The sequence below is a fragment of the Nesoenas mayeri genome (genome assembly GCF_963082525.1).
Source record: "Nesoenas mayeri genome assembly, chromosome: 2".
In the NCBI taxonomy this organism is placed as follows: domain Eukaryota; kingdom Metazoa; phylum Chordata; class Aves; order Columbiformes; family Columbidae; genus Nesoenas; species Nesoenas mayeri.
The window spans coordinates 40,694,689-40,722,172 of NC_137543.1; the positions used below are offsets into that span (position 1 = coordinate 40,694,689).

Consider the following 27,484-nt stretch of genomic DNA (forward strand, 5'->3'; position numbering starts at 1 on the left):
GATTTGTTGTTTGAAAGAGCTGAGCTGATAAGTAACAGTCATGGAGAAGAAACAGGAAAAAAAAATTCATTTTTATTTTCTGTTAGCTGCTTACATCTAGAATTGACAGTAGCTTACAAGATGAAGAGCTGACCCAGTTTCTCCTAAGTAAGGAATTACATGCCACGTAATTTTGAAAAAGGAGGGCCAACGGTTCTGCATGTTTCTGAACTTCAGTGCTCCCTTTATATTTACCGGGAATTAAGTATTCTTGCTGTCCAACAGTAAGGTTTTGCTTGATTAGTGTCCATATAACACCTGTATGTGGTGTGTATAGAAGATAAAAATGCTTCTTGTTATTCAAAAGCATGTTAATGTACTTCTGTTTGATTTGACGTAAGAAATTGAACACAGTTTGTTTTTTTTTTTTTTCTTACAGGCTTTGTCATCTTGTCTAATCTTACCAGGAGATACCACTGTCATAAGTTCTTCATGGGACAATCATATGTGTGTATTTACTTCCTATTGACTTTATTGAATTACATTGTATACCTTGGTTGTCATATTTATGGTTTTAGATAAAGATACAGAAATTCATTGTTAAAACACAGTGTCTATATTTTTAGTTTTTTCAGTACCTTCTGTTAGAAACTGTAGAAGCAAAGTTATTTCATCTATTTAGAAAAAAAAAGTTTAAGTTTTCTGAAGACATAATGCCTTTATATCCTCTTCCTGTTAGATATTTTTATTCAATTGCATTTGGAAGACAGCAAGACATCTTAATGGGACATGATGATGCAGTCAGTAAGATCTGTTGGCGTGATGGGCATTTATATTCTGCATCTTGGGATTCCACTGTGAAGGTTTGCATATGAGATTTTTATACTTCAATAACTATTTAAAGCCAGTGCTTTGTAATGTTCAAGCAGCCAGATGCTTTGGAGTGGATGTGCCTGGTGTATTAGAACAATTACTTAGCTAGTATCACATTGAGTTTATTTCTAGAATTTCTTCTTCATATAGCTTTATCTCAATTTTGTTTCAGAGCTAAAGGGTTACTTTAAAGAAATGTCATTGATTCTAACTTACTCTAAATGTGGGGGTTTGGAGGAAAACTGTATTTGTTGGAGGATATGGAGTGTTTTGTGATCTTGACTGATGGTCCTGTTTGAGTGAAATAGGCTTCTAAAATGTTGAAGTTTAATAGTTTTGTAGCTTATGTTCTTCAGCTAAGTGGACCAGGAGCTTGCTAATCTGAAGAGCATGCCTACAGTTAGGTGGAAAGATAATTTGGAAGTTAGAGACAGGAAAGAATTTCCCAAAGCCTTCTACGTATGGCTTTTTGGTAAGTATATATTCAGTACAGTGATACACCCGTATTTAGGTAGGCTTCTGTAAGCTACATGGAATCAGCATAATCATGTTTAATATGGGGTTCTGCTTAGGGTAAATGAGTTCAGGTGCCATTTGTTGTTCTATATTCTGCCATGTAGGCAAGGCCCACAGCTGACATGAGCCGCCCTCCTTGTGATGTGACAATTCAGTACTGAAGAAACTCACCCAGAGTTACATTAATGCTTCCGTGAGTGAACTTAAATAAATATCTGTGTTGTAGGTGTGGCACTGTGTTCCCGGAGAGATCTCGAGCAATAAAAAGCACCACTTTGAACTGCTTGCAGAGTTAGAACACGATGTTAGCGTAAGTATGTGGATAGAGATATAGTATTTCAGAATATGGAAGTTAATTGCTCATTAAAATCACAGTCAATAACTAGCGTTAAGGCACAAGGATTGGGTTAGAGGGCTGAGGGCTTGTGTTGTTTTGGGAAATGTGTGTAGGGGGTTTTCGTTTTATGGGTTCATTTATTCAGTCTGTGTCCTGTGGCAGTGTCCTCTGCTTCCTTGGTTGAAAAGTCCACACCTGGCAACTGAAGCAACAGCTTGAACAGAGGTTTCTTAATTTACTTTGCTCAGCTTGTATGCACGTAGTTCCAGGGGGTAACAGGGAGGGCTGAGATTTTTGTTTGTTTGTTTGCTTCTTTGTTTTTGAAAACAGACCAATATTTTTCAGGTATTTTCATTGTTACTGCTTCTTTTTAATGTATCTTTGCCAAAGGCAAGCAAATGAAAAGGAATGAGTTGTTTACCATGCTATAAAGTATATAACTGAATTTCAATGTAAATATATAAACACATTGTGTGCAGTGAATCATAAACATCTAACTGCACACTCTTATTTATAGCCTCTTATGTCACTCTAGTAGGGTATTTATTAATAGAATTACTATGTGTTAAACCTTTTTAATATCGAGTTTTTAAACAGATCACAACGTAGGCTCATACTGAAATAGTTCTGGTAACATGTAAGAACTGTACCCAAGAGAATTGGAAACAACTGACAGTCAGGAAGTTCTTTAAAAGTAAAGAAGAAAGACTTCCATCTAGATGGGTACTAAAAGTAGTCTGAAATGTCAGTTAGCATTTCTGATTCTTCGAAGAAAAAGCATTTTAAAATATCATCAAATGCACCAATCATATACTTTTTATAGGCACAATTTTTAATAATTTTACTTAATAAGGATGTTACATAATTAAATGTAAAAGCTTTTTGTAAATGAAATGCCATCTTATGGATAATAGGCTTGCTTTGTGTATGTTTAAAACCTGTCTCAATAATAGAAAAATCATGGGATGTTTAACTTCTTAGGTAAATACAATTGACCTTAATGCTGCAAATACCATACTAGCATCTGGAACCAAAGAGGGTACCATCAGTGTGTGGGACGTTACTACAGCAACGGTGCTGCACCAGTTGCCATGTCATTCTGGGACTGTGTTTGATGCTGCTTTTAGTCCTGGTACGTTGGATTTTCATTTTTAATATGTTTGGCGATTCAAAAGGAATCTCATTCTTGATATCATATAATATACCCTTGTTATTGGAATTACTACTTTAAGGGGGATGGTGAGATGTTTTGGATTAACAAGCATCTCCATTACAAGAAATTTCTTAGTTATACACAAGGCCATACTGGACTATAGACCAGTTGTATAGACTCTAAACCAATTTTATCATTACTTGCTTTGAGACTTGATTTACAGTATGCTATCTATAAGTAAGAGGGTCAGGCAATGTCACATCTAACGTGCTGGACCACAGACTGCTTTGGGAACTAGAACTGAATGTCTAAACATGCTTTTCTGTTGTTGTTTCTTTTGTTTGCTTTTCTGCTTTTGTACAGACAGCAGACATCTACTCAGCACAGGAGAAGACTGTTGTTTTAAAGTAATAGACGTACAAACCGGAATGCTTATATCTTCAGTAACTGCTGATGAGCCACAGAGGTAATTCTGAGAACAATTATGATTATGAAGCTGTGTGGCCAACTCACTTAACTGTGGAAATGCTCGATGGTTGGTGGTAGCAGAATGGAAAGGGCAGGAATACCGGCAACTTTATCAAATCACTTTTGAAAGTGCAAAGGCTGACACTCTACCATGTTGTGCGATTATGGTCAAGCTTTCCAAATTGGGACAAAATCTGTATCTATATAAATAACTTGCATTCTTTCAACAACTTTAACTTCCATAAAAGATGACGAGAACTGTAGCTAAGCAGCTCTTCCAGCAGCTCAGCTACAGAAATTTCTAACAAGTAGACAGTTCTCTTACTTGAATCACCTCTGTCAACAGTCTTTATTTTGGTTGGGTTTGGGTTTTTCTTCCTTTTTGTTTCGATAATCTAGGTAAAGATTGGCTATTACAAGGAGTGATCACTTTTTCCACAAAGCAAAATGCATAGAGTTCTCTGTGGTTTATCAGGAAAACAAATGGAATGCTTACTCAGTTACTGGAGTGAAAGCATGGCAGCCAGACACAGAGTACACTTGCTTTCTTGTGTGTGTATATACATAAATATATATGCATATGCATGTGTCTATATATTTTTTTTTCTTTATCTATTTCTCCAAAAGTCCTCTTTGCACTTCACATAATTGTTTTGGGAACACGAAGCGACAGAAGTGAAAGTGGTGGTTCATGAAAGCACTTGGGAACTCACGCATGTACAGCTGACCTGGTCCTCTTCTGTTATGAGAATGTTTCCTCCTCCTGCCAGGGAAATTCTGGCTGGGCTTAGGGCAGTCAGAGAAGCAAGTTTGGGTCATGACCCTTTAAAATAATTTGGGAATAACCTTTCCAGAAAGACTGTGAAATAGTAGAGTTTCCTTCATTTTCATACTTACATTTTCAATTATTTTTTGGCTTAGTCAGTTTGGAAATGTTCAGCACTTATTATACAAAAGCTTGAAGTGAACTGATTTCAGACTTCCTTGCAGGTGCTTCAAATGGGATGGAAATACCATATTGTCGGGAAGTCAGTCTGGTGAACTACAGATTTGGGACCTTCTTGGAGGAAAAGTTGTTGAAAAAATCAAAGGACATACAGGTATGCTTGAACTATTCATATTCTCAAATTGAGTGGAAGGTTCCTATTTTCCAGCTCTGTTAGTACTGAAAAGTTTGAGAGTCATCTGCTCAGTGAGTGGGTTGTTGTTGATATTAGTGTTACTTGGAACACTAGAACTAGAAGTAGGTCCACATGAGCCTCCAAGGAAATTTTGTAGCAGTGGAGGAATATTGCTGTTCACAAGACTGACCAAAGGTAAATGCCTTAAGATTTTTCTAATTCACACAACATCACAGAAGTCAATACTTTTCTACCTCATGGCCCTAATAAAGTGTAGTATAGGCTGCACTATATACTTTGTCAAAGTTCATCAGGACTGAGCATCTAACAACAGGTTAAGTGCACTAGAGAAATTGTTTTGGATGGGGTTTTACAGGCTTCTTAAATGTATCTGTATAGTCTTCAGTACATTAGCAACCCAGATGCATGAAGGAGAAAAACTACCTCAGTTTTATTCAGTTTGTTTTTCAAGGCTGCCTTCATGAACAGTTAGTTCAAACTTCCCTACTATAAGCTTGTATTTGACCTGTATAGAGATCACTCTGTAGCTGGAGGAATGTTTAGAAGTGGGCTTCTAGGCATAAGCTAGATGTAAATACACCATTAATACAAGAAGTCCAAATGGTGGAGTGAAAAATCTAGAGAAACTTCCTCCTGTTGTCTCCATGAACCCCTTAGCCAGTGTGCCATCTGCATTCTACGCTGCCACTGATGTTGTCCCTCGGGTACCCAGAGTCAGCAGAGGCCACATAGCATGAGATCATTACTGCAAAAAAGAGCAGCCACCTCGCAACCTACTAAAATTCTTCTCAGCATATGTGGTGTCAGTGTAATCCAAACTAATGATGAGATGATCCTAAACTCTTAAAAAGGTCTGCTCCATCACCTTGAGTACCATTTGCATTTGGATTTACTTGTTTGTTTGGTTTTCTTTCCCATAGGTGCTGTAACATCCATGTGGATGAATGAACAGTGCAACAGTGTTATTACAGGAGGGGAAGACAAACAAATCATGTTCTGGAAACTGCAATACTAAGTGCCTTTCCCTCCAGATATTTAAATGAACTCTTATTTTAAACCAAACCTTTTAAAGGAACTTTAAAAGTGTGCAATGATGGCTGCTGAAGTTCAACCAGATAGGAAGCTTTGTTCAGCTACAACTTTCTATGTTAAGGTGACTTCACTGAGAGCTCTTAACTTCCCTAGTGTATGCATTTGTTTTTCATGGACTATTATGCTGAAAATGCTTGTCTAAAATTATATCTGAGATGAAATTAAAGACCTATTTTTCTGTAATTAAAGAGCTCTTAACTTGCAGTCATTGTTTGATTTGCGTAGAATGCATTGTAGCATGCTGTTGGAACTGGTTTCAAAGAAGCATTTGCATTCTTGGGTCTTTAAGGATGCTTCTGACTAATGCCATGTCTCACGACATAATGTATGTGCCTCTTATGTAGCAAACCTTTCTTCCTAGTGAAGAGACAGACAGTGGTAAACACTGATTTTGATGCTAAGGCACCTGAGCAGTGGTCAGTCTGACCCACTATCTAGTCTTCCAGTGTGGCTATTTGCAAAGACATGGAGAAGAATAAGAGCATAATCTATATTGCTTTTTCCTATTGAAAACCAGCACTAATGTATTAGCCTGACAGGAAGCCATGTGTTAAACTGATCCCCTAACAGAGAGCAGTTACACATATATGTAATGTCTTGATATAGATCTTTCTGGAACACTGTACCTGAAGTTAGTCTGTCGTGTCTTATGCTCTGTTACTACTGCCCTTCCTCACTCTGTCACTCTCATTCTCTTAAGAATCTTCAGCATGTTCATGGTTTGTTTGATGTTCTCAACCTCCTTCAACTCAAATCATCTTTGGGATGGAATTTAATGATTGATAGCATTTAAAAAGAGCTGCAGCTCCTGGGGTTATTTAATCCCTTGTTGTTTTAACTCAGTGACAAAGCAGTGTTGCACTAGGCTTATGTTCTCTATAGGACTTAAGGGTATGATTTCCTGCAAGGGGCCATCCTCAAGTTGAAGACTTGAAATAGTCTTTAAATGGCTTATTATAGCAACAAGCAGCTGCAGTTCAGATGTTGCTCCCATGTGACCCAAGATCAATATTTATTTCTCTGGTGTTCTCTGCTGCTGGTATTATAAGAAGCCCTGTTGCTGTGTCCAGGACAAGCATTCTTCTAAACTGTATTCAGTCAGTCCTTGTCCATAGACATCCTGCCTTGGTTTTTACACTTCACACCTATTTCAGGGCACAGCTGTTTCTTTAGCATTGTAAAACAATTGTTTTATGGTTGGGGTTGTTTTTTCCATTCCCTCAGGTTTTCTTTATGCTGGACTTTGAACTTTTCAATAAGGTAATGGAATGATGTTAAAGCAAACTGGCATTTCAGCTGCATTACGCACTTGACTTAGCAAACAACTGAATTTTTGTGTAACTAACGTATGTAGTGAAGACACATGTGGTGAAAGATTAGGTCATATCATGCATGCCTACTGTTACCCGACTTACTGTCACAGCAGAATGTTTGTCTGCCCTTTTTCTTTACCTTTCATTATATTTATTTCTGAAATGTATCTGTGTGTAAGCAAAGACAACATAGAAACCCACATTCTACACTTCTGTAGAAATATCTTAGGAGATTTCTGGATTGCACTGAAAGCTTTTTTTGTGTTGTTTTAAGTGTATCTATATCGCTTGTTTACCTCCACCCTGTTGTATTTTTCCCCTGGCCCACAAAGCTTAGGTTTTTCTGCAGTACAGTACCAGCCTGGGTTTAAAACCTTTAGCACATCCTACTTTTGTATTCTGTTCCTGATAATGTGCAGTTCTGCAACTCAAGTTGTATTCCCCTGTGCTTGAAAATCACAAAGGAATTACTCAAGCAATAGTGAAGTACACACCTTCACACCTGTTTTCTTGATGCTCTTGTACCCAAATTTGGGGCACAGCTGTGCTCCTTTGTCACTAGGTGGCCTCCTACTGCTATAAACCAAGGGAAAGTGACCCTGAAGTTTGACCTGTGACTTCAGGAACCTCAAAGAGAATATACCCTTAACTGACTTTTATTTAAGTACAGATGTACACAATACATCACTATTAAGTGAATCTGAGGTTTGCTTTCTGCTGCAAAGTATCATCAAAAAACAGAGCCCTCCAGACAGCTGTTTCATTGCTTAGAGCAGCCTTAGTTGTTTGTTCTCTTTTAAGGGGGGAAATCAAGTTAACCCTGTTACCTAGTTATATCAGCAGTATCCTTTTTTTTTTTAATCAACCAGATGTGTACAAGAAATTATGTATAGACCAATATTTTCTTGTAGCATAACCCAGTATATCTTCATGAATATAACCATAGCTTACTCTTCAACACAAACTGGTTTCTGCATGAAAACGGGTTTTAAATTAGTTCTTTTGCTTCTGGTTGTTACATACTACAGCTGGAGGGAAAATAGTACTTGTACTAAAGTTCTACCTCTATATTAATTCCAATGGATCTCCCCTCTAGCTAGAGCTGTCTGCCTGATAAAAATAAGTTTGGATTCTTCTTCCTCTGTATTTGTTTTCCTCCAACTTGTTTTTGTTCTAGTTTAAGATTTAGTAGACTGAATAGGAAATCACAAGGTTTTAGATTTGCTTAAATAATGACTTCTAAAGAAGCTTGAATCCTTACAGAGCTGGCCCCTGCAGAATCATCTACTCTACTCTGGTCAGATGCAGAGCTCAGCATTTCCATCATACATTGTTTTGGGCTCAGCAAACTTGCTCCCCAAGGAGCTCAGAGATGACTGCTACAGGGCACAGGCCCTATGCCCATAAGGCTGAATCATAGCAATGTTAGATGAAGCCACCAATTACTGCCAGTAAGTGCTCACTGTGGTGGTTCCAGAGACGTATCATTTAGTAACCAAACAATCCAATTAAAGTGAATCCCAGGATGAATTTGATCACCACTACAGCCTGAAGGAGTGTAATGATTTTCCCTCATATACCATAACTGAAAAATTCATTTGAGAAACAAGAAGCTACAAGGCAGACTCTTCTTGGCAGGCACAGCTGAGTTTACACTGCTAAACAGTATTCAGTAATCCCAGGTTGCACAGCTGAAACCTGGATCAGAGCTTTAAAATAAAAGAAAGGAAAAAAAAAGGAAATCACCAAAACTGGTATTTAATTTCATATCACTTAAGTCTTAGTTGAACATGCCCTAGGCTGGGATTGACCCTAGCCAGCAGCTAGGCCTCCACAGAGTTCACACAGAATCACAGAATGATTGGGCTTAGAAGGGACCTCTGGACACCATCTAGTCCAACCCACCTGCTAGAGCAGGTTCACCAGAGCAGATTGCACAGGAATGTGTCCAGGTGGCTTTCGAATGTCTCCAAACAAGGAGACTCCACAACCTCTCTGGGCAGCCTGTTCCAGTGTTCTGGCACCCTCAAAGTAAAGAAGTTTCTCCACCTATTCAGATGGAACCTGCCATGCGGCCATTGCCCCTCATCCTATCAGGCACCACTGAGAAGAGCCTGGTCCCATCCTGACACCCACCCTTGAGATATTTATAAGCATTGATGAGATCCCCTGTCAGCCTTCTCTTCTCCAGGCTGAAGAGACACAGCTCTCTCAGTCTCTCTTTATAAGAAAGATCCTCCAGACCACTCATCATCATCTTAGCTGGACTCCCTCCAGTAATTCCTTGTTTTTCTTAAACTGGGGAGCCCAGAACTGGACACAGTGCTACAGATGTGGCCTTACCAGGGCAGAGTAGAGGGGGAGGAGAACCTCCTTTGACCTGCTGGGCACACTTTTAATGCACCCCACTTCCTTACTCATCTGCCCCACAACAGGATGGATAAGAGAATCAGAAGGGCAAAAGCTAGGAGAATTTGTGTGTTGAGATAAAAGACAGTTTACTAAGTGAAAAGAAAAAAAAAATTAAAAAAAAATAATGAAGTGATGCAAAAGCAATCACTCCCCATCTCCCAGCAGCAGCAGACTGATGCCCAGCCAGTCTCGAAGCAACAGCTACTTTGGAAAGACTCCCCCCAAATTATTGCTGAGCATGATATCAAATGGTATGGAATTTTTCTTTGGTCAGTTTGAGTCAGTAGTCCCAGCTGCGTCCCTTCTCAGCCCCTGGGCCACCCCCAGCCTATTCCTGGAGTCAAGGGACAGAGCAAGCAGCAGAAAAGGCCCTGACACAGTGCAAGCACCACTCAGCAACAGCAAAACAACTGGGAGTGTTACCACCACTGTCACAAGCATCAAAGATAGCACCACACCAGCTGCTGTGGGGAAAGTGAGCTCCATCCCAACCAGACCCAGTGCACCCAGCAAGCTGCAAACAGCCTTAGAATGAAATTGCAGCTATGCAATGAGTATGTCTGGTGGAACAGCCAGGCTGCTATTCCCTCTGTTAAGCTGAAGGTACAAAAAGTTAAATATATCTTGTCTAAAGTATCCCAGATCTACCCTTCTTACCTTAGTAGTTGGTTGAAACTGACTTCAACAAAATTCTTGGCTCATCTTAAGAATCATGCACACAATAACTAAAGGTTCAGTCATTTATTTGGTTATTTCTGAATTCTTAAGAACATGGTTAAGGCGAGAGATAAGCATATTAGTTACAATTTGTATAACAAGTAATAAAAAGATTTGAGTATCTGTACACTACTTTTTAATATGCTTACTGAATGATGCCTTTAGCTATATTCAGCTTAGCTGGCATTCTTGTGTAAACAGTATTTACTAGAACGAAAAATTAACTAGTACTAGCCATACTTCTAATACGCTACTTCAAATCTACCCTTGCAAACAGAAAGCAGTAAAAATACTTATTTGTCTTAAACACACAAAGCACAGCATTGTTCTAGGTAACAACACGTAACTTTGCAAGTGATATCTGGTTCCTTTAGTCGCAATGGCTTATAGTAGTAGTAAACTAAATAAAAGACCTACGAAAAGTCATAACAATTGGAATTTCACATTTGTCAAGCATATAAGGCGACAAGTTTTACAGTTTGTGAATGAACAAGATATGTTGAACTGTAACATTCCCAGCCATTATAGATGCAAATGCTTGATGCAGCATATCTTTTCTCAGCCTCCAGAAAGGCTCATGTGCAGAAGAAAGAAATCACTGAGTATAATAGCCCAAGTTTAGTGGAATCATCATGATATATACGTGCACACACATACATGATGCAGGTTTACACTTCAGGAATGGAGTGATCCATCAGGCTTTTCATAATGCTAGTTGCCATCCTAAAGAAAAGGAAAAGGTATTCAGTTTTGTAAGGCAACTGCAGAAGACCACTACGGCTCCGGATCCCTGTATCTTTGTCATCACTAGCCCTTTAAAAGCATTCGAAAGTTGGCCTTTTACTCCACTATTTTTGACAAGTATGTTGTTACAGAAAGCCGCACCAAACTGCACACAGAAGACTCAAGGTTTTTATTAATAACTGGGCTAGCAACTTCAAAAAACATATTTTTTCAGGAGAGATTCAGCTGTGGAAAGCCAGTGCTGCCAAAGAATTAGAAAAAAACCAACTACATCCTGCCAAGAATCATGTTTACATCACCAGAATTAGTTGCACTAGAAACAGCATTTCAGTTACAAGGTAACAAATACTTGTGTTACTCAGGTGCTTGAAAGATCTCAGAGACTCAAGTTTAGTCAAATTATGTTTAGAAAAGGGTTTTTCAAGAGAAGAAAAGGCAACGGAGCATCACTAACATATTAATAGTTTAAAAACAGAACCAAAATACACTGTTTTCCTTAACCTGATGGTTTTAGTCAATTTTCAGACTCCCTCCACACCCTCTCCGGCCTTAATTTTTAAGTTTGTAATTAGGTCTTATCATGAGCACATTTTATTTAACCTACAAAAAAAACAGTCACTGTCACCTTGATTATATTTAACATTATGGCTGCTTAGTTGATTACCTACCTCTTTATTATATACTCATAAATACTGGAAGGCATGACAGTAATGGTCACTACGTTTCCAGCTGTTGCCAAGATGTCTGCAATCTGGGGGTCCTGTTATTAAAGAAAATGTCATATAAGCAACATTAATCAAGCACACTAAGGCAGCAGTTCAAGAGCTTTTTCTAGACACATTTCACACAGCTTATAAGACCCACAACTCCTTGCTTGAGTACTTAACCTTCAGGGCAAATCACTGAACCTATACTACCACTTCACAGATGTTTGGCTATCAGTATCTTGCACAAACTGCCTAGAAAAGGGACATAGATGTTATACACAGAATTCCTACTAGAATTTGATACAGGCTGGCAGGAGGAAGCTTATTATGTGCTGCCAGCAAAGTTAGACTAAAAATAGAGGGTGAGACTAGCCAGGTAGATGCAGAAAGGAAGAAAATGAGTTGCCCTGCCTACTGACATAAAACTGCAAAGAAGCCTCAAAACATATGTCTCTCCAATCAAGTTGTTACCTCTCATGACTTAATTCCTCATCTCATGAACATTCATCAATGTATTAGAATCCTTTTCCCTGTCCAAAACACAATTACTATATGCAGGGAGCTTTCAGCTCTCCACACCCACCACACACTATTTGTTTTACCTTCAATCCAATTACATTCTGGCCATTGATTTCACAGATGTTGTGCTCTGTAAGAAGTCCATTTCTTGCAGCAGAACTATCTTTCACTATTGAGGTTATTTTTCCATTCTTGAATATGAAACCAACATGTCCTGTGCTGTCCTTATGCATAGTAATAATTCGTTCAAAAGGCCTACAAAGAAGGAAAAAGACATTTAACATGTAAGAACTACGTTATCAGTCTACTAAACCATAGAAAGCGCCACAAACTATTCCAGCATCTTTGACTGTGTAAAAGTAATTGTACTCTAAGAGACTGATACATCAACTACAATGAAAAATAGTTGGGTTTTGTTAATATTTGCTAGTTTAATCTCTTCTTTCCAGGATGAAGTCACAGTGCATTTGTAAACTTGTTTCTAAACCTTACACATTTCCCCATTCTACAGATACTCCGCCATCTTGATTAATAACAGTAATAGTAGTAATAATAATAATAAACTCATAAAACATCCACACAAACATACACACAAATGGCCATTAAAATTAGGTTTTATCTACAAATGTTAAACATCACTAAAATAGTGCAGGCAGTTCTAACAACTGCAGGCAGACCACAGGATTCTGGAGTACAAGGCTTCCCCAAGAACAATTCTATTGCTTTACAAACAATAAACCTTCAAGTCACTTATTAAACTGTCAGTAAATCCAGCAAGGGGTTGGGGACTGGGGCACAGAAGTGACAGGGAATCTACTACCACAATATCTTGATTAAATACAAGATAGAAGAAGCAGCTGCTCTGATAGAAGCAGCATCTCCTCCCCAGGTTAAACTTGGTTCCTAAATAAGAATGAACACTGAAAAACCTTCAAGTCACACACTTAGTCATATCATGTATCAACTGCCTTCTCACAGCCTATTGACCTTATATGGAATCATAACTATTATTACAACACACAACTAGCCAGAAGCTCATTATTTAATACAATTAAGAATCTGTATTGATTCATCACACATACTTTTAGCAAAACTGGCATTAATTCAAATACACAAAAAACCTAAATAAAAATGCAAATGTGTTCATTACGACAGTGAATATTTTGATTCCATCTTTTATTGCTTTTTCAAAAAGTATCAGCAAAAGATAAGTTTGGTCTGAAAAAAGCATGGAACTCTTGAATTCAAAGTTTAAATTTGACTTGTGCTATTGCTTTTTAGTTTAACCTTGAAAAAATGCTAAACCTCATGACACCCCAGGCAAGAATGCGCTGGAAGTTTACAAGTTAACAACTATTTTGTCTGTTATTTTGACTGTTCCCCACAAAAGGGACATTTCTGAGGATATTTACTATTGAAGTACACGGACAAACAGATTGTTACACCTGCACTGCTGCTCAAGCAGGGGAAAAACAAAACCCCAGCGAATTACCCGGAGATGGATAATAACAACCTGTATCTGCAGTTAGTTTTACCTGTCCCGAATGATCATGGAAATCCTTTCTCCAGAAGCCTGTTTCAGCACTTTATGCGCTTTATCAGAACTCCACCCTGCGCAGTTTTCACCATTGATCTGCAGAACTTGGTCCCCAAACCGCAGACCAGCGAGGGAGGCTGGAGAGTTTGCCTGAACTAACTGGACAAATATACCCTACAAAACAGAAGAGGGAAAAAAGAAATCTGAAACAAACAGATCAAGATGGACTAGTGGTAAATTTGCTTATCCCTTTGTGCATTTGACTAATAAATCCTTTACAAGGAATCAGAGTCTATATATAGACAGAAAACTAATTCACCAATGGTAGAAACTCTGTGGCAAATCTTTCCTTCTTTTGCAACCCTATTATTTTTCAACTTCTTATTGATGATGATTTCTTAGGACCTCAGGTAAAAAAAAACGCAAGGCTTTAAAAAAAGTCTTTCTAGTCAAAGTACCCCTAAAAGCCGAGTAAAGCAAATCAAGGGAAACTGTAGATAATACCTTCTCGGAGAAGGGGGGTGAAAAAAAAAATCATGTTACTCAAAGAAAAACCCAGCATTTCCTGGGTTAGGAGAACTACAAAAAGCACTTTAACCCTACATGAAGCTTTGAATACAATTCTTTTCAAACTTTCATATTAAATGGCCTTGCTAAACTAACCCCAAATGAAAAAAAAGTGTAGCATTTTCCACAGTAAGAATCAAAACATACTGAAACACAGAAGCTCCACAGCAGGTTTAAGGATCTTTTGCAGCTATGTTCATGTTAAGGGAAACTCAAAAAAGACCAAAATTACTTTTTTCTCTATTCTTACTTTTCTCACCATTGTACAATTTTATTAAAAAAAAAGAAATAAATACTTGTAAGCCACAGGCAGTTCTCTGAATACAGCTGAACTTTAAGTACAGCCCAGCATTTCCACAAAGATAGAAAGAAAAGTCTTGAACTGCTAACAAGTATCACAGCAGCTTTGTAAAGACAATTTCATGCTTTAAACTGAAAAAAATTTACAAGGGTTTTTCAGGTGTTATAAAACATCTGCAAGTAAATTGCTCCTGTAAATTTAGGTCTTAGTCCAAACAGCTGTAACTCTATCTACTCCTCTAATCAGAGATTTTCAAATTCTGATAATGGACAAGCAATACACAACAGGCAATTTTTTTTTTTACAGTAAACTAACTTCACTACTAATTTAATCCAGTAGTAAGATCTCTATAGGCAAAAGCAAACTTCTATACTTACATTGTCAACAGACTTAAGGCGAAGTCCAATTTTGCCATCTTGATCTTTACATAAAATTGCTTCACGGATGCCTTGCTTAATCTCTGCTCTGCGAATTCCAATATCATTTCCTGTCACCGGAGCTACCATGTAATTAGTAGAAGGTCGTGTTACCAGTTGCTGATTAAAACAAAACAGCCAGACAGCTTAGTTTCAACTTTTTAAAATAGCTATGCATCAGTTTATATGAAGTGATATTTAAAAATAAAAACCAAAAAACCACACACAGAAATTAAGTCACAAGAGCAGCTCTTGCCCACCCCACCCCTCAACATTGGAAATACACTGCTCAGTTTAAGACCAGAGAAAAACAGGCACTGTAACTTAAAACAATTATTTTATCAGTCAAGTATGGTACTTAAGACAAATAGTAGCCTACTCTCTAGAATGGTATATATACGTTTAGTCTTTCTACTTCTGCTTTCCAAAACATGCTTGGTTGGTACCTACACCCTGTGGCTGAGCAGCTGCTGCCACTGGCAGGTTTCTCTGCACTTCTTCCTCACTGAGGCTCAGGCCCATATACTGAGAAAGTTCCGGATACAGTCTGGGGTACAAGCCTATAGGAGAAAAAAACAAAACATCAACACAATTGTTGGTTTAAGAGAACAGTTACTGCTTTCATACGTACAATTACTTCAACAAAACTTGTGCTATTGTAATGAATTTAATTTGAAAATTATGAGAGAAGACCCACTTGAATCAGAGCTGTTATTCCAGCTCAGCGTAGAAAAGTAACCAGACAAGGAACACTTCTGAGATAACGAGCTCACAGAGAACTTTCAGTTTCTGTTACTCCATTCACCCCTTATGGCACAAACATTAGATAGATGATCATAAATTCCAAAACCCATGTTGTGCTGTAGCCCAAGAAGACATGCCCCTGCTCCAAAGCTTGTGGGGAAATATTCTCCCCGCCCCCCCAAACCAGGTTTGCTGGAGAATACACATACACAGAGCGACCTTCCACCAAGTGCTAGACACAAGACAGCATTCTCAAGAGGTGACCACACCAAGGACATTCCAGATACCAGGCATGGAAAAGTTCCTGCAGAGGACAACCTCCCAGCTGCAAGGTCCACAATGCAGTCTGCTTTAAGAGTTTTCATAAGTAGCCGTCACTTTCTCACAGCATCCAAATGAAGCATTCAGACATGCTTCTCAACACGACTAAACAAACACAGTCCTTAAAATATCCAGCAGGAGATGCATCTATGCCAGAGAGGAGTGGGGCACAGGAAGTGGGTGGGAAGTTGAACAAGCAGACTCATCAGAGCTTGAGTTGAATCACTCTGGAAATAAGCTTGATATTGCCCTTGACATTCCACGGACAATTAACTGGCAGGATTTAGCAAGTGGCAGTTACAAGAACTCTTCAAGAGTCCACCCGCCATTCTCACTGAATCAGTGGGGACAGAAAAGACAGCTTGGAAAGCGAGGGAGTGCAAGGGACGGGGCCTTGGGAGCAAGGAGCCTCCCCAGTTCACAAAGCTTGGGTTTTCAGCACTCATTTATGGGCACACGTACAAAACCAGCTATTAAAAGAATCCACATTTGACCAGAAATGGAAAGTAACTTTTCTGGGAAGGAACACAAAGGTCACTGCAAGGTGAATTCCAGTGTAACTGAGAGAATTTTCTTGTTCCTTAATACTTTCGGTGGTCATGTTTGCATTTGGCTTCACATCAGAGCTGTCTCGTCTGATCTTATTTCCAGATTGATCTATTAGCTTAGCTCTTCATTCATATTGATTATTAAGCTTTTAATGAATATTTCTTCTATGTTTGTCTTCTGCTTGTGCTTTCAGGCTCCTAGGGTTATACCACAATTAATGTTGCACAAGAGTTCTGCGGCTACTCAATTTTTCTCTTTTGTTCTTCAAAGACCGCAACACAGGATGCATCTTTGCTGGCTTTATTACATTCCCATTCAAAACAGAGAGACCTCCAAATAGCAGAAGGCATCCGAAAATTCTTGATGATGCATATTCTCGTGCCTCTGCCAGGACAGAGGTATTCCCAGCAGGTTTGGCACAACCTACAGATGATGTAGGCCTCCCTTCCTTTGCGATACATTGAGTGATTAATCACTCTTCAGCCATACACAAGGTGAGGTCAAGATTGTGTCATTTGGCATAAAAATTGCCAGGAGAATTCAAACTCTGGACAGCAGAAATAAGACTGCCGGAAAAGGACTGCTGAAGCAAACTTCAATTTGGTCTGTGAGGTGAGGTTAGGTCAGGTAAGTATCTATTCCAGAAAGGATCTATGAGAGGTGGCTCTCTAGTGAGCTACACAAACTCCTGCCTTAACATCATCTTCGACACACCAGCACCAAGAGTAGAACTGGTTACATCCACCAAGCTTTCATATCTGATCCAGCAGCATTCTTGACAGCTGTTCCAGCACTGCTGCTAGTGATGCTGGTTAGAGGTTTCAGGCCTTTTAGACCAAGTATAACTTAGTAGCCCAGAGCTCTAAACTCAAACATACCCATGCCCCTTCGTGAATGTACATGTGCATGGCCGAAGGAGAGGAAAAATGGGTACAAGTCATTCATCTTTAGGTCTGATCGACTTCCCTCCAGACATTTGATCCCAAGATCTGTTGGAAGCTTTATGTTGACAGCCTGACAAGATTAAGTTCTAACTTCCTGGGCACTTCTCTATTGACAAAAATTCCTGTTTGTTTGTTCCCAAGTGAGCTCATATGGAGAGGAAAGACACTCAGACTCACACTGCCCTCTAAAGCTTACAAAAAACCCACTTAATAAGGACAAATACGTTTGTGACGTCAGAGTTAAAAAGAGCTTAAATGGTACCAACAGCAGATCTTGTTATGTTAGGTTCACTTGGAAAAGGTTTCAAGAAGTTAGAAGGGTTAGTGTTTGCCACAACTTTCTGTTATAAACAAACACTGGTTTTTGACTGCTACACCACCACTACCAAGGTGGTTTGGTGCAGATGGAATGGTGCTGGCCTTTCCAAAAAGGCATGGTCTCAGCTTCAGTGAACAGAATTACCTATTTATAGGTATTTTTGACTGTATTGTAACTTTAGGCTTTCATAACTGCTTTCCACAACATTAGGATGCTATACAGTACGCAAGCTTACCTCCATCATGAGGAATGGGAGCAGAAGCCTCAGACAAGATTGCTGGATTAGCTGGATTTGAAGAAAATGCAGTCTGAGCCTAAAAACAAAGAAACTCAAGTATGTTATCTTGTAGAAGAAAAATCTATGAAAACATTATTAAGCAGCCAGGAGAAGAAGTATTTTCTTTTTATTTGTACATGCTAGTTATTATTATTCTTGAAGCTCTGAAGTCACTTTTTTTTTTTTTAATAAATAGCTTCAATACAATGTGCTGTAGTAGCATCAAACTACTGCAGCAGATCAACTTTTATCTTCCTCAGTAATAATGCAGAAAGGCTTTTCTGTCAATCTGGTTTGGCTTTGTTATTAAGCAAGTTAAAGCGCATAAGATCTCCTAAAAGACACATTAAACTTGGCTGACAAAACTTTATAACTAAGATTTAAGGTACAACCTTTGGCAGAGCATTTTGTGATTACTTTTTTCAGTGGGCTAGCAGCCATTTTTATCTCTTCACCATTTACATACATTATTCCCAAGTTCTGCCACACTTCTTTACAAGTTCTAAGTTCAGTTCCACACAATCCAATGCTACCAGTTTAATGCCCTCTGAAAGAAACAGACCTTATGAGATCATTTTTCTGCAGAAGTTGCCACTACAGTGAGCACGCTCAGCTTACTTTCTATATTGCTCAATGACTTACAAATATAAGAGATCATATTAAAGCAAGCCAGTTTCTTTTCTTCTCAGTACCTCAGATACTACTTTTTTGTCCTTGTGTAATCACGACCAGTCAAAAACACTGCTGTACAGAGGCCTGCTAAGTCTGATGCAAATAGCTACCCCAATAGCTTTCCCAAGTTTCAACATCAAACTGGGGGGGGGGGGGGGGGAATGGAAATCACTAAATGCATAGTTAATCATTATGTTGAGCAGGGCACATGAATCATCTAACACAACATGACAGTTAAATTACTTTATGTTTTTAAGGAAATCATGCTTAAAAATAGAAGACTTCATAGTCCTGTGCTCTCCAGGAAGTTGTTTTTAGAAAACAAGTTTCAGAGCAAGAATGACTCATTTTTCAATATTAGATATATTTAGAAGAACAGCCACCAACTCAAATCCTGGACAACAAGAACAGGTTAGAATATTTAATGTAACAAGTACATTTGTTTTAATCAGCTGTTATTTTAATCTCACTAGTTTTGGATACAGACTTTGTCTTTCAGTACTATGTCCCCTCCCACGCTAAGAGTGCTCTCATGTGCATTTAAAAAGACAATATTTAAATAATCCAGGTTTTGGGAGAGGTGAATCATTTGGCCTTTGCTACCAAAAATATCAGTGAAAACAGACTGCCTTAATCTTAAAATAATGGCATTTAGCAACAATAATACTTATTTGCCCCCTCTCACAACTATACTCAATAGACAGCCCATTACCCGCCTAGTTCCTCCTATGATCACTGGGAATGAGATGCTGTCGTGTCACTTCACCGCTGAAGGGCAACCTTCCCCATTGACAATGGCAACAGGGACACCCGAGCCTCCCCACCCAGGATCCGTAACTGAATGCTCTTGGCTCTACCTCCCTTCTCTCCCAGCCTCGCATCAATTTTCTCAAACTGTCTTGCTTGACATCCCACCCATCAAATGGCAGAACTCTGTGAAATCCTAATTTACGCTCTGAGTGGACAATCACCTTCAAGCATAACAGCAAGCATCTGTCCCGCAAAAACTGATTTCCAGAAAACTGATCTTTGACATTATAGAGTCACCAGGGATTAAACCAGTTTAACCATTTGTTATGCTCCCTATAGAAATCTCCATAAAGTTTACTCTTATTTGTCTGTGAAACACCACAATAGACTGCAGGCACAGGCACATGAACAAAGCACTTCTGCCTAAGTTCATAAGCCCCGATGAGCATAAAGGCAAGACCATTTACAAGAAGAGTCCTGGCTCTATAAAATGACAGAACAAGGCTTACAGAACTCAGCATACAGACAACCTACTTCATGTGGTGGTCACTAAAGTTAAGTAGTAGAAAGACCAGATGTAATATTTTTAATTGTAATATATAAACTCTAGCAGTTGGTGGTTAAAAGGCTGAAGGAGCACATTCTTGGCTCCAGGCTAGGGTTTTTTTATATCTTAAGTTCAGCATCACCTGACTGCAGATGAAGGACTTTGGTAAGATAAGAAGAATGGGGCAGGGTGGGAGGACACAACAGGGAAAAATCCCAATGCAATGCCCACAATTTCAAAAGCCCCAACTCACACATACAAACATGGGGGAGCCGGAGGCACTCTGCTTTGGGACAGCACAGGAGAGTTAATAAGCTGTTCTGGGCAGTTTGCTCAATTGCTTCCCAATGAAGAGGACAAGGACAGAGGCAGCAGACACCTTAAAATACACTATAATTCATCCAGAGCCACAGAATAACTCATTGCTGTTGTTTAACCTGGGAGAGAATCCAGTTTAAGTTTAGGAAAGAAAAATGGAAGTTAGGTAAAATGCTGAGGAAAGCAAGGAAATTCCTTGTAAAATATATTCATGTCAAATTTCTCATGGAGTTTTATCCAGTGAAGTGTTTTTTGTTATTCTGTTCCACAAATAGTTTTTTCATCCTCAGCCTGTTTAATAATAACGATACAAACATTCTTACACAAATATGACAATCTTGGAAGTACTGAGAGAACTGATCACTACCATGACACAGCCAGAGTACAAGTCTGTGATTCCCGATGACATTATGAAAGTCAGTGTTCTTTTTTTTGTGCACAGCTGACTATGAAAGCTTTCTGCCACAGGTTTGGACAGCAGGAATGAGACACAGCAGGTTTATTAGTTCAGTTAATATTATTCATCACATGAGAGCTGAAGTATGAGAAGAGACTGACTGTGTTTGTCTACTTAAGACCAAGTAACTATACTTAAAAAAAAAAAAGCCAAACATATCAACACATTAAAGACAGATGACTATAAATAAATAAATATATAAACCAAAATAAATATACCTCACAGTAATAAAATAAGCATTGATCATATTTTATCAAGCTAAAAAGTAAACAGTTTGTCTTTCCCCTTTCAGAGTATGATGGTAAAACACGAACTCATACCTGCAATAAAAGTTTCCCCTCCCCTGGATTAAAAATCATCACATCTATTACTGTCATCAAACCTCACCTTATTACAGCCCAACATACCTGAATAACTTTGTCCACCTTCAGATCTTCCAGGGAAGGATAGAGAGACATTTTGATGCAGTCTCACTGGGTAGAGGGAAGACCAAAAAAAAAAAAGGGAGGGAGGGGAGGAGCAAACAACAGGGTTGGTCATCAGATATATTTACTTAGTATTACATCCTAAAACAAGCATAAAAGAATAAGAAAGAAAACAAAGTGATCTGTGACCTGCACATCTTAGCACTACAGATACCTGGCATTGCAGATAGATTAGATGGGCAGCCTTAATGGAATTTGTTAGCAATAATATCCTTTGCTTAATAGGCTTAATTGAATATCCTTAGCGTTGTCAAAGTTTACGTCTCAATGATGAGAAAGCCTATACAGAGAAAACCGTTTACATAAAGTATTGCAAAGACAGATTTTAAGAGGTCAGGAATGCAATGACGATGAGGGTTCAAAGGAAAAAGAAAAAATCTAACCACTTTCCTCCTACTCCTCCTCCCAACTGGGACAGTATCTTATATACAACTGTGGAAGCTTCCACTCTGCTATCCAAAGTATCCAAACGCTTCCATTAGTTCAAGTATTCCAGTAAGAAGCCACTAAAGCGAACTGGCTTCCCAAGTCCATTTGCAACACAAGAACTGGCTTCCTGAGTCCCCTTGCAGAAAGGAACTATAAACCAGCAAGATTCAGTCAGTGGTGAGTTTCAAAACACACAGAGGCTTCAGGCTGACTCTCATGTGATGCTGGGAGAGCCCTGTGAGAACTCTTCAGGAAGTAATACAGCAAAATAAAACCAAGGATGGAAAAAAAAAAAAGAGGCAAGCAAAACAAAAATCCCGCTTCATGTGATCCTGTAAGGCACCACACTGACACCCAGCTCTGCCAGAGCCAGGCACCTGAGGCTTCAGGAAATCCCATTTTTCCAAAGCCCCTTCACACATTCTCACTGAGGTCAGCTGAACTTTCCAAAACCATAATAAACCATTTCACATCAACATATGGGAGCATTTTAACAATGGGGGGAGAAGGACATAAGACAACAAAGCGTGATACAGCTTTGCAAATTGGAAAAGGTACTGGGAACACAGTTAATGAGTTCTATTAAAAGCTTTTGGTTTGGGGATTAATTTTCTCATCCAAAGAACAGAGGTCCTTATTTGTGCAGCAACTTAGCAAAAATTTCAGACTAAGAGTGACCACTGCATAAATCCTTGAGCTACTGCTTCTATAAGTGCAGATATTAATTAAAACAAACAAATAGAAAAAAAACACACCACAAAACACACACATACTGATGCTTAATATGATATTGCAGTAACACAATAGACATCTTTTCATATTACATTAAGCTCTCTGATAGCTTTTCTACTTGTTCAGGAGAGTGGCCAACAGCTCCAGTATCACGTCAAACCACAATTAAAACTTTAAAAAAGCGTGCCCTAGATGGGACAGAGATCTAAACTGTGAACGCGTGGCCAGTTCTCTTGCAATAATTAATTGCTACTGACATTTTTGACTAATTGTTGCAACTAAACCAAACATAATCAAAGCCTGGAAGCCTTATAAATTAAACACAGAACTTCAAACTGGTTTTAAATGTGTGTTTTAATCCAGCATTGACCTGAAACAATCAAGTGCTTTTGCTCAATCAAAATGGGTCACAGCAAACACAAGCCCAAGCGCAGCAAACCCCTCACTCAGGAAAGCGGAGCCGGGACGCTGCGTTCTGCTGCCAGCACCAGCCGAGTCACACACAGCATCACACTCACCGTCTACGCTACAGATGCCCCAGTACATCCCAGCGCCAGCCCAAGTCCTGGCACAAGCTCAAAGTCAGCACAGAGGCACAGCTGGGAGAAGAGGGCAGGCTGAGGACGGTGCGTTCCCAAAGTCACCCTGTTTCAGGGCAATGAGGGGCACAGGAGCAGCGTTTTGCTGGTGGCGAGCTCTGACAGCTGCAGAGCACAAAACAAGGTCTGCCAGGTCCCTGGGCCCTGTGACCAGCTTCCACACCACAAACCCCAGTGTGTTCACATGTCGGCCAACTTTAGTTCCCCTCCACAGACCAGTCTCTGCACGCAATTACTAGTGCTGCTTGTCCCAGACCAGAAACCTCAACCTTCCTCTAGCTAACAAAGAAGAGCGTGGTCCTTTCTGTAGAAAAGTATTAGCAAACCCACACATGTCTTAGTTCTCAGATGACACTCCAGCAGCTTATCCTCCTACTTTCTAATCTCCTTGGTCACCTCCCATCCACAGCCAAAGGCTGACAAACGCAGGCGTTTGTCATTGCTACCGGGGAGGTCCCCCCAGCATAATCTCACTAGTTACTATTTTTGGTTTTCCGACTAAACAATCAGAATAACTGTCACCACAGTAATTGCGTCCAGTGAGCTCATAACTTTGGGTATGGAGTTTTCAACTTCTGCACAGACATTCGTAACACACCTTGTTAGGTAGTGTGAGATGCACAAAAATGCAGCATTTAGTTTAGAATATGATTTTTTTTTTTTAATAACAATTGCCACTGTCAGGGACCACCAGCAATCACCTGTCCACAACTTCTGTGTGACATTATTCACAGTATAAAAAAGGGTTTCCACAGGCACTATAACGGCTCTTGGAACTGGGGAGTGGCTACCACAGAATGAGAGTCACTACAACCTCCTTTTCTCTCTTAAAATTTACATCAACACCAGAATAATTTTACTTCATCACTTCCATATTCCCGTGCCTTGTGAGGATCACAAGTGTTTAGGAAAGCAAAAGTGAAAAAGGCAGATTGTGGAGCAGGAAGGAGAGCCATAACGCAGCTAGTGACCCACAAACCTGGCAGTGAAGACCTCTCCCCGTTTCTCAGCACCTTGGCTGTGAAGTTCAACCACCAGCACCCATCAGCTCATCCCACCATGCAGTCCCAAAGGCAAGTGTGAGGCCACTGGCCAGAGATACGTGGAAAGGCGTCACTCGTGACACCCTGGGGCTGCCAGCAGGAAGTGCTGTGGGTGGGAGGGATCCCAACTGCCCCTGGTGGCACAGCTGGGAGAAGACAGGCTTCCACGCATACTCTCCAGGTCAGACAGCGTAGAGCTGAAGGTAATGTGGGATCCATCTGAACCCCAAGCCTGGCCAGCCTGTAAGCGACTGCTGCCCCTGAAAGCACCAGCAGCCAATGCTGGGGTGGTAAAAAAAAAGCAAAACAAAACAAAAAACACCACCCTCAAGTGTTTGCTGCCTGTGGCACATGGAGAGATGACAGCAAACCACAAAGCCAGCACCTGAACTGAAACACTGGTTTCCACTTCCACTTGAGTAGATGCTCATGAATCCAAAAGTTGATCTTGAAAGCAGATCCAGGGCAAAAACACCTGGAGGTCAGGCTAAGATAGAAGGAACTGGGCAACTGTGTTGCAAGACACGTTCTCCGCCAGTAACTCAGAGTTTCCCTTCTGAGCCGTATCTAATTAGCCTCCCAGCAACTGCTCTCATTATGCATTTAGCTCTGAAATCTCCTGCCTCCATTTCAGACCCGGAGCAGAGCTCACTTGCCCGAAAAGGGGCGTCACATCCATTCCACCCCTACAGCAACATTCAGCCCGTGTAAGAAGCCATCACAAATGCCCGAGTTCATTACAGACACCGGCCGAGAAACACGGTCCTTGCGCAACGACCCTGGAGCCTGAACGAGAGGTCAGAAGACAGTCCCACCCCCAAACCCAAGACCGCGGGAGGGTGCGCAGACGGGCAGGTATTCACTCGCCGTTTTCCCTGGCCGCGGCCCAAGGAGCCCCTGGGGGAGCCGGGTCCCTGTGGCCCGGCAGCGGCTGCCTCCCCCGGCCGGCTCCAGGGAGCGGGTCGCCCCGCACTGCGCCGCCGCCCCACAGGAGCACGACACGGCTCGGCGGCGGGGACAAGCGCTGCCCTCGCAAGCGGCACAGCGAAGCCACCTCGGCACCACCCGGCCGGCCGGCCTCCCTCGCCTCGCCGCGCCCCCTCCCCGCTCCGCCATGTCCGCAGCCCCCCCCGCCTCCCTCTCCCCTCACGCCGCCGAGGATGGGCCGCCGCCCCCGGCCCGCGCACAAAGGGCCGCGGGGAAAGGGCCCCATCCAGCCGGCCCCAGCCTCTCCTTTACCTCCGGCCCAGACGGCAGCGGGGCCCTCAGCGGGGACAGAAGCGGCGGCAGCGGCTGCACCACGTCCCGGCAACGCCGCTATGAGCGGAACGGGGGCGGTGGCGGAACTGGCCGGGCCCCGCGCATGCTCCGCGGCGGCGGGAGGGGGCCGGGCCGGGCCCGGCGGGCGGGGAAGGGGCCGTAGCCGGGGGTCTGTGGGGGCGGCTGCGGGGCGGACGGGCGGGTCGGGCAGCCGGACGGCGGTGGCCCCGGTCCGCTAGAAGCGCTGCCGCTCTGCTCGCTCGTTTTACTCATTGTTCGCTTTTGCGCTGCCTTGTCAGCAATCATTTACCTTTATTGGTGAACAGCTGTCACCTTCGCAAAAGAAAAAGTATCCTTTCTTATTCATTTTACAACTTTTTCTTTTCCCCCCGGTAATTAGGCACGCCCAGGTAACTGCCTTGTTTTCTCTGGTTTCGTGTTTCCCGGTCAGGCGTCAGGGAGTTGCGACACGTCAGAGCCGGGTGCTGACGTCACGACACGTCAGAGCCGGGGGTGCCTACGTCAGCACCTGGAGCAGAGCATTTCTGAAGAGCTCCCGTGCGGAAGCCGTGATGACAAGTGTACCGGCGACAGGGAAATGCCAGAACAAGCTCGGAAAGAGGCTTTCATACTCAATTACCCTAATTATCCCACATTTGCCTTATTTTATAGCATGAACTTCTCTAGCATCAATTTCCAGTATTTAAAATCCTTCATCACGAGACTGCCTATTGTCAAATCTTGTTCAGCGTGTAGATAATTAAATGTGCTGAGCACCCTGGACCTTCTCTTCAGGTAAGAAATCAGGGCATTCACTAAACAGTCTATTTGCCAGCACTGAGGAAGGAGCTCTGCTCTTTCTCCTATTTGCAGCCAGTCCTGGCACTTGTCCAGCTTTTCCATGGGACAGCTTAGCTCAGTGGAGCAGCAGAAATCAAATCCACCAAAAAAAAACAGGGATGTTTTTTTCTGCTGGGTTAGAGAGCCAAACCAGCAACAGAAAGATCTCACAAGCACCAGTGCCGGCCAGAGCAGGGGAAGGGAGGGTGTCACTGAGAACAGGAGAAAAGAGATGGAGGAAGGAGAAGTGGGTATGAAAAGGAAGGGTGATTCCCTTCCTTCTGGCACTAACAAGCTGTTTCTTCATTAGGGCTGCCTGCACAATTATAACCCTAGTTAAGCTAAACAGAGATTTTGTTGTGATGTATATTTTCCATTCCTCATTATGTCTCTTGATCCTCTCCAGTTGCCAGCATCTTCGGTGGGCACCAGAGGGATGTGTAGGGTTGGGATAGCAGCTGCAGCAGTGCTGAATACAAAGGTCCAGCCTCTCTCCAGCTGCTCTTAATGTTGCTGTGTCTACAATTGGCAATCAGCTGTGTCTAGCACCTTCCTGAATGAGCCTGTGAACCTTTGTCTACTGAGTCATTCAGTTACAGATTGTTAAATATATATGAAGTGCAATGTTTGGTTTAGGGTATAAATTCATGAAAATCCTGTGTTCGGTGCCTTCTGGGCTGAGAGGAGGAAGAAAAGTTCCGGTTTAGTAACAACAGTTGATTACTGCTTTTGTTGTGCTGAATTTTCTCTGCGGCCAAAGGTGATTGTTGAAATAAGTGCAGTAAAACGTTTAGAACTTTACATGCTCAGAACAAGGCTGTAACTCTTCATCCTGGAGAAGAGAAGGTTCTGGGGAGACCTTATTGTGGATTTCAATACTTAAAGGGGGCTTATAAGAAAGATAGTGACTGACTTTTTAGCAGGGCCTGTTGCGATAGGACAAGTGGTAATGGTTTTAAAGTAGAGTAGATCCAGACTAGATATAAGGAAGAAATTTTTTATTATGAGGGTGGTGAAACACTGCACAGGTTGCCCAGAGAGGTGGTAGATGCCCCATCCCTGGAGACATTCAAGGCCAGGCTGGATGGGGCTCTAAGCAACCTGATCTAGTTGAAGATGTCCCTGCTCATTGCACGGGAGTTGGACCTTTAAAGGTCCCTTCTGACTCAAGACATTCTATTATTCTATGATTCTATGAGCTCAGTGAAGTGAAGCCCTGCTCCCAGCCTGGAGAATCAAGACCACTGTAGTGTCTATATGGAATGGAAATCACAGGTGTGTGATTGACAGTTGTCCAGGTCATGCAATTCTACTGGATGCTGGTGCTGACAGCTGGAGGGGAATGTTTTCCTTTGGTTAGCCATTGAATGCACCTCTCATTTCGAATACATTGCTCTTTTCTCCA

At 41.1% G+C, this 27,484-nt stretch overlaps 2 protein-coding genes across 6 annotated transcripts in view; one reads left to right on the forward strand and one right to left on the reverse strand.

Moving 5' to 3' along the window:
* The window catches only part of NSMAF (neutral sphingomyelinase activation associated factor), a 40,119-nt gene extending 34,448 nt beyond the window's left edge, over positions 1-5,671 (forward strand). For all 3 annotated transcript variants that reach the window (XM_080339332.1, XM_080339331.1, XM_080339333.1), the window contains 7 exons: positions 419-486; positions 719-842; positions 1,595-1,678; positions 2,687-2,837; positions 3,222-3,324; positions 4,317-4,426; positions 5,389-5,671. In XM_080339332.1, coding sequence (XP_080195458.1) covers positions 419-486; positions 719-842; positions 1,595-1,678; positions 2,687-2,837; positions 3,222-3,324; positions 4,317-4,426; positions 5,389-5,483 — 735 coding nt within the window. In that variant the 3' untranslated portion in view covers positions 5,484-5,671. The remainder of the gene's footprint in view (positions 1-418; positions 487-718; positions 843-1,594; positions 1,679-2,686; positions 2,838-3,221; positions 3,325-4,316; positions 4,427-5,388) is intronic.
* A 4,346-nt stretch (positions 5,672-10,017) lies between these two features.
* Positions 10,018-25,676, reverse strand: SDCBP (syndecan binding protein). Of its 3 annotated transcripts, none has more exons than XM_080339000.1 (9): positions 25,550-25,676; positions 21,099-21,164; positions 17,906-17,984; positions 15,244-15,353; positions 14,755-14,913; positions 13,508-13,683; positions 12,056-12,227; positions 11,415-11,506; positions 10,018-10,725 (listed from the first exon to the last, which is right to left on the reverse strand). In XM_080339000.1, exons 2-9 carry the CDS (start codon positions 21,147-21,149, stop codon positions 10,671-10,673), a joined length of 894 nt encoding a protein of 297 aa, XP_080195126.1. In that variant the 5' UTR covers positions 21,150-21,164; positions 25,550-25,676; the 3' UTR covers positions 10,018-10,670. The 3 variants fall into 3 exon arrangements, with proteins under 3 accessions (XP_080195126.1, XP_080195124.1, XP_080195125.1); XM_080338998.1 differs by lacking the exon at positions 25,550-25,676 and adding an exon at positions 25,219-25,322; XM_080338999.1 differs by lacking the exon at positions 25,550-25,676 and adding an exon at positions 23,916-24,133.
* Positions 25,677-27,484: the final 1,808 nt, after the last annotated feature.

Coding starts and splice junctions, on each gene's coding strand:
- SDCBP (XM_080339000.1), bottom strand. CDS start 21,149: ATGTCTCTCTATCCTTCCCTGGAAGATCTGAAGGTGGACAAAGTTATT. Junction 14,914..15,243: donor CAGCTGCTCAGCCACAGGGT/GTAGGTACCAAC, acceptor TGTTTTAATCAG/CAACTGGTAACACGACCTTC. Junction 13,684..14,754: donor GCCTTAAGTCTGTTGACAAT/GTAAGTATAGAA, acceptor TCTGTTTTGTAG/GGTATATTTGTCCAGTTAGT.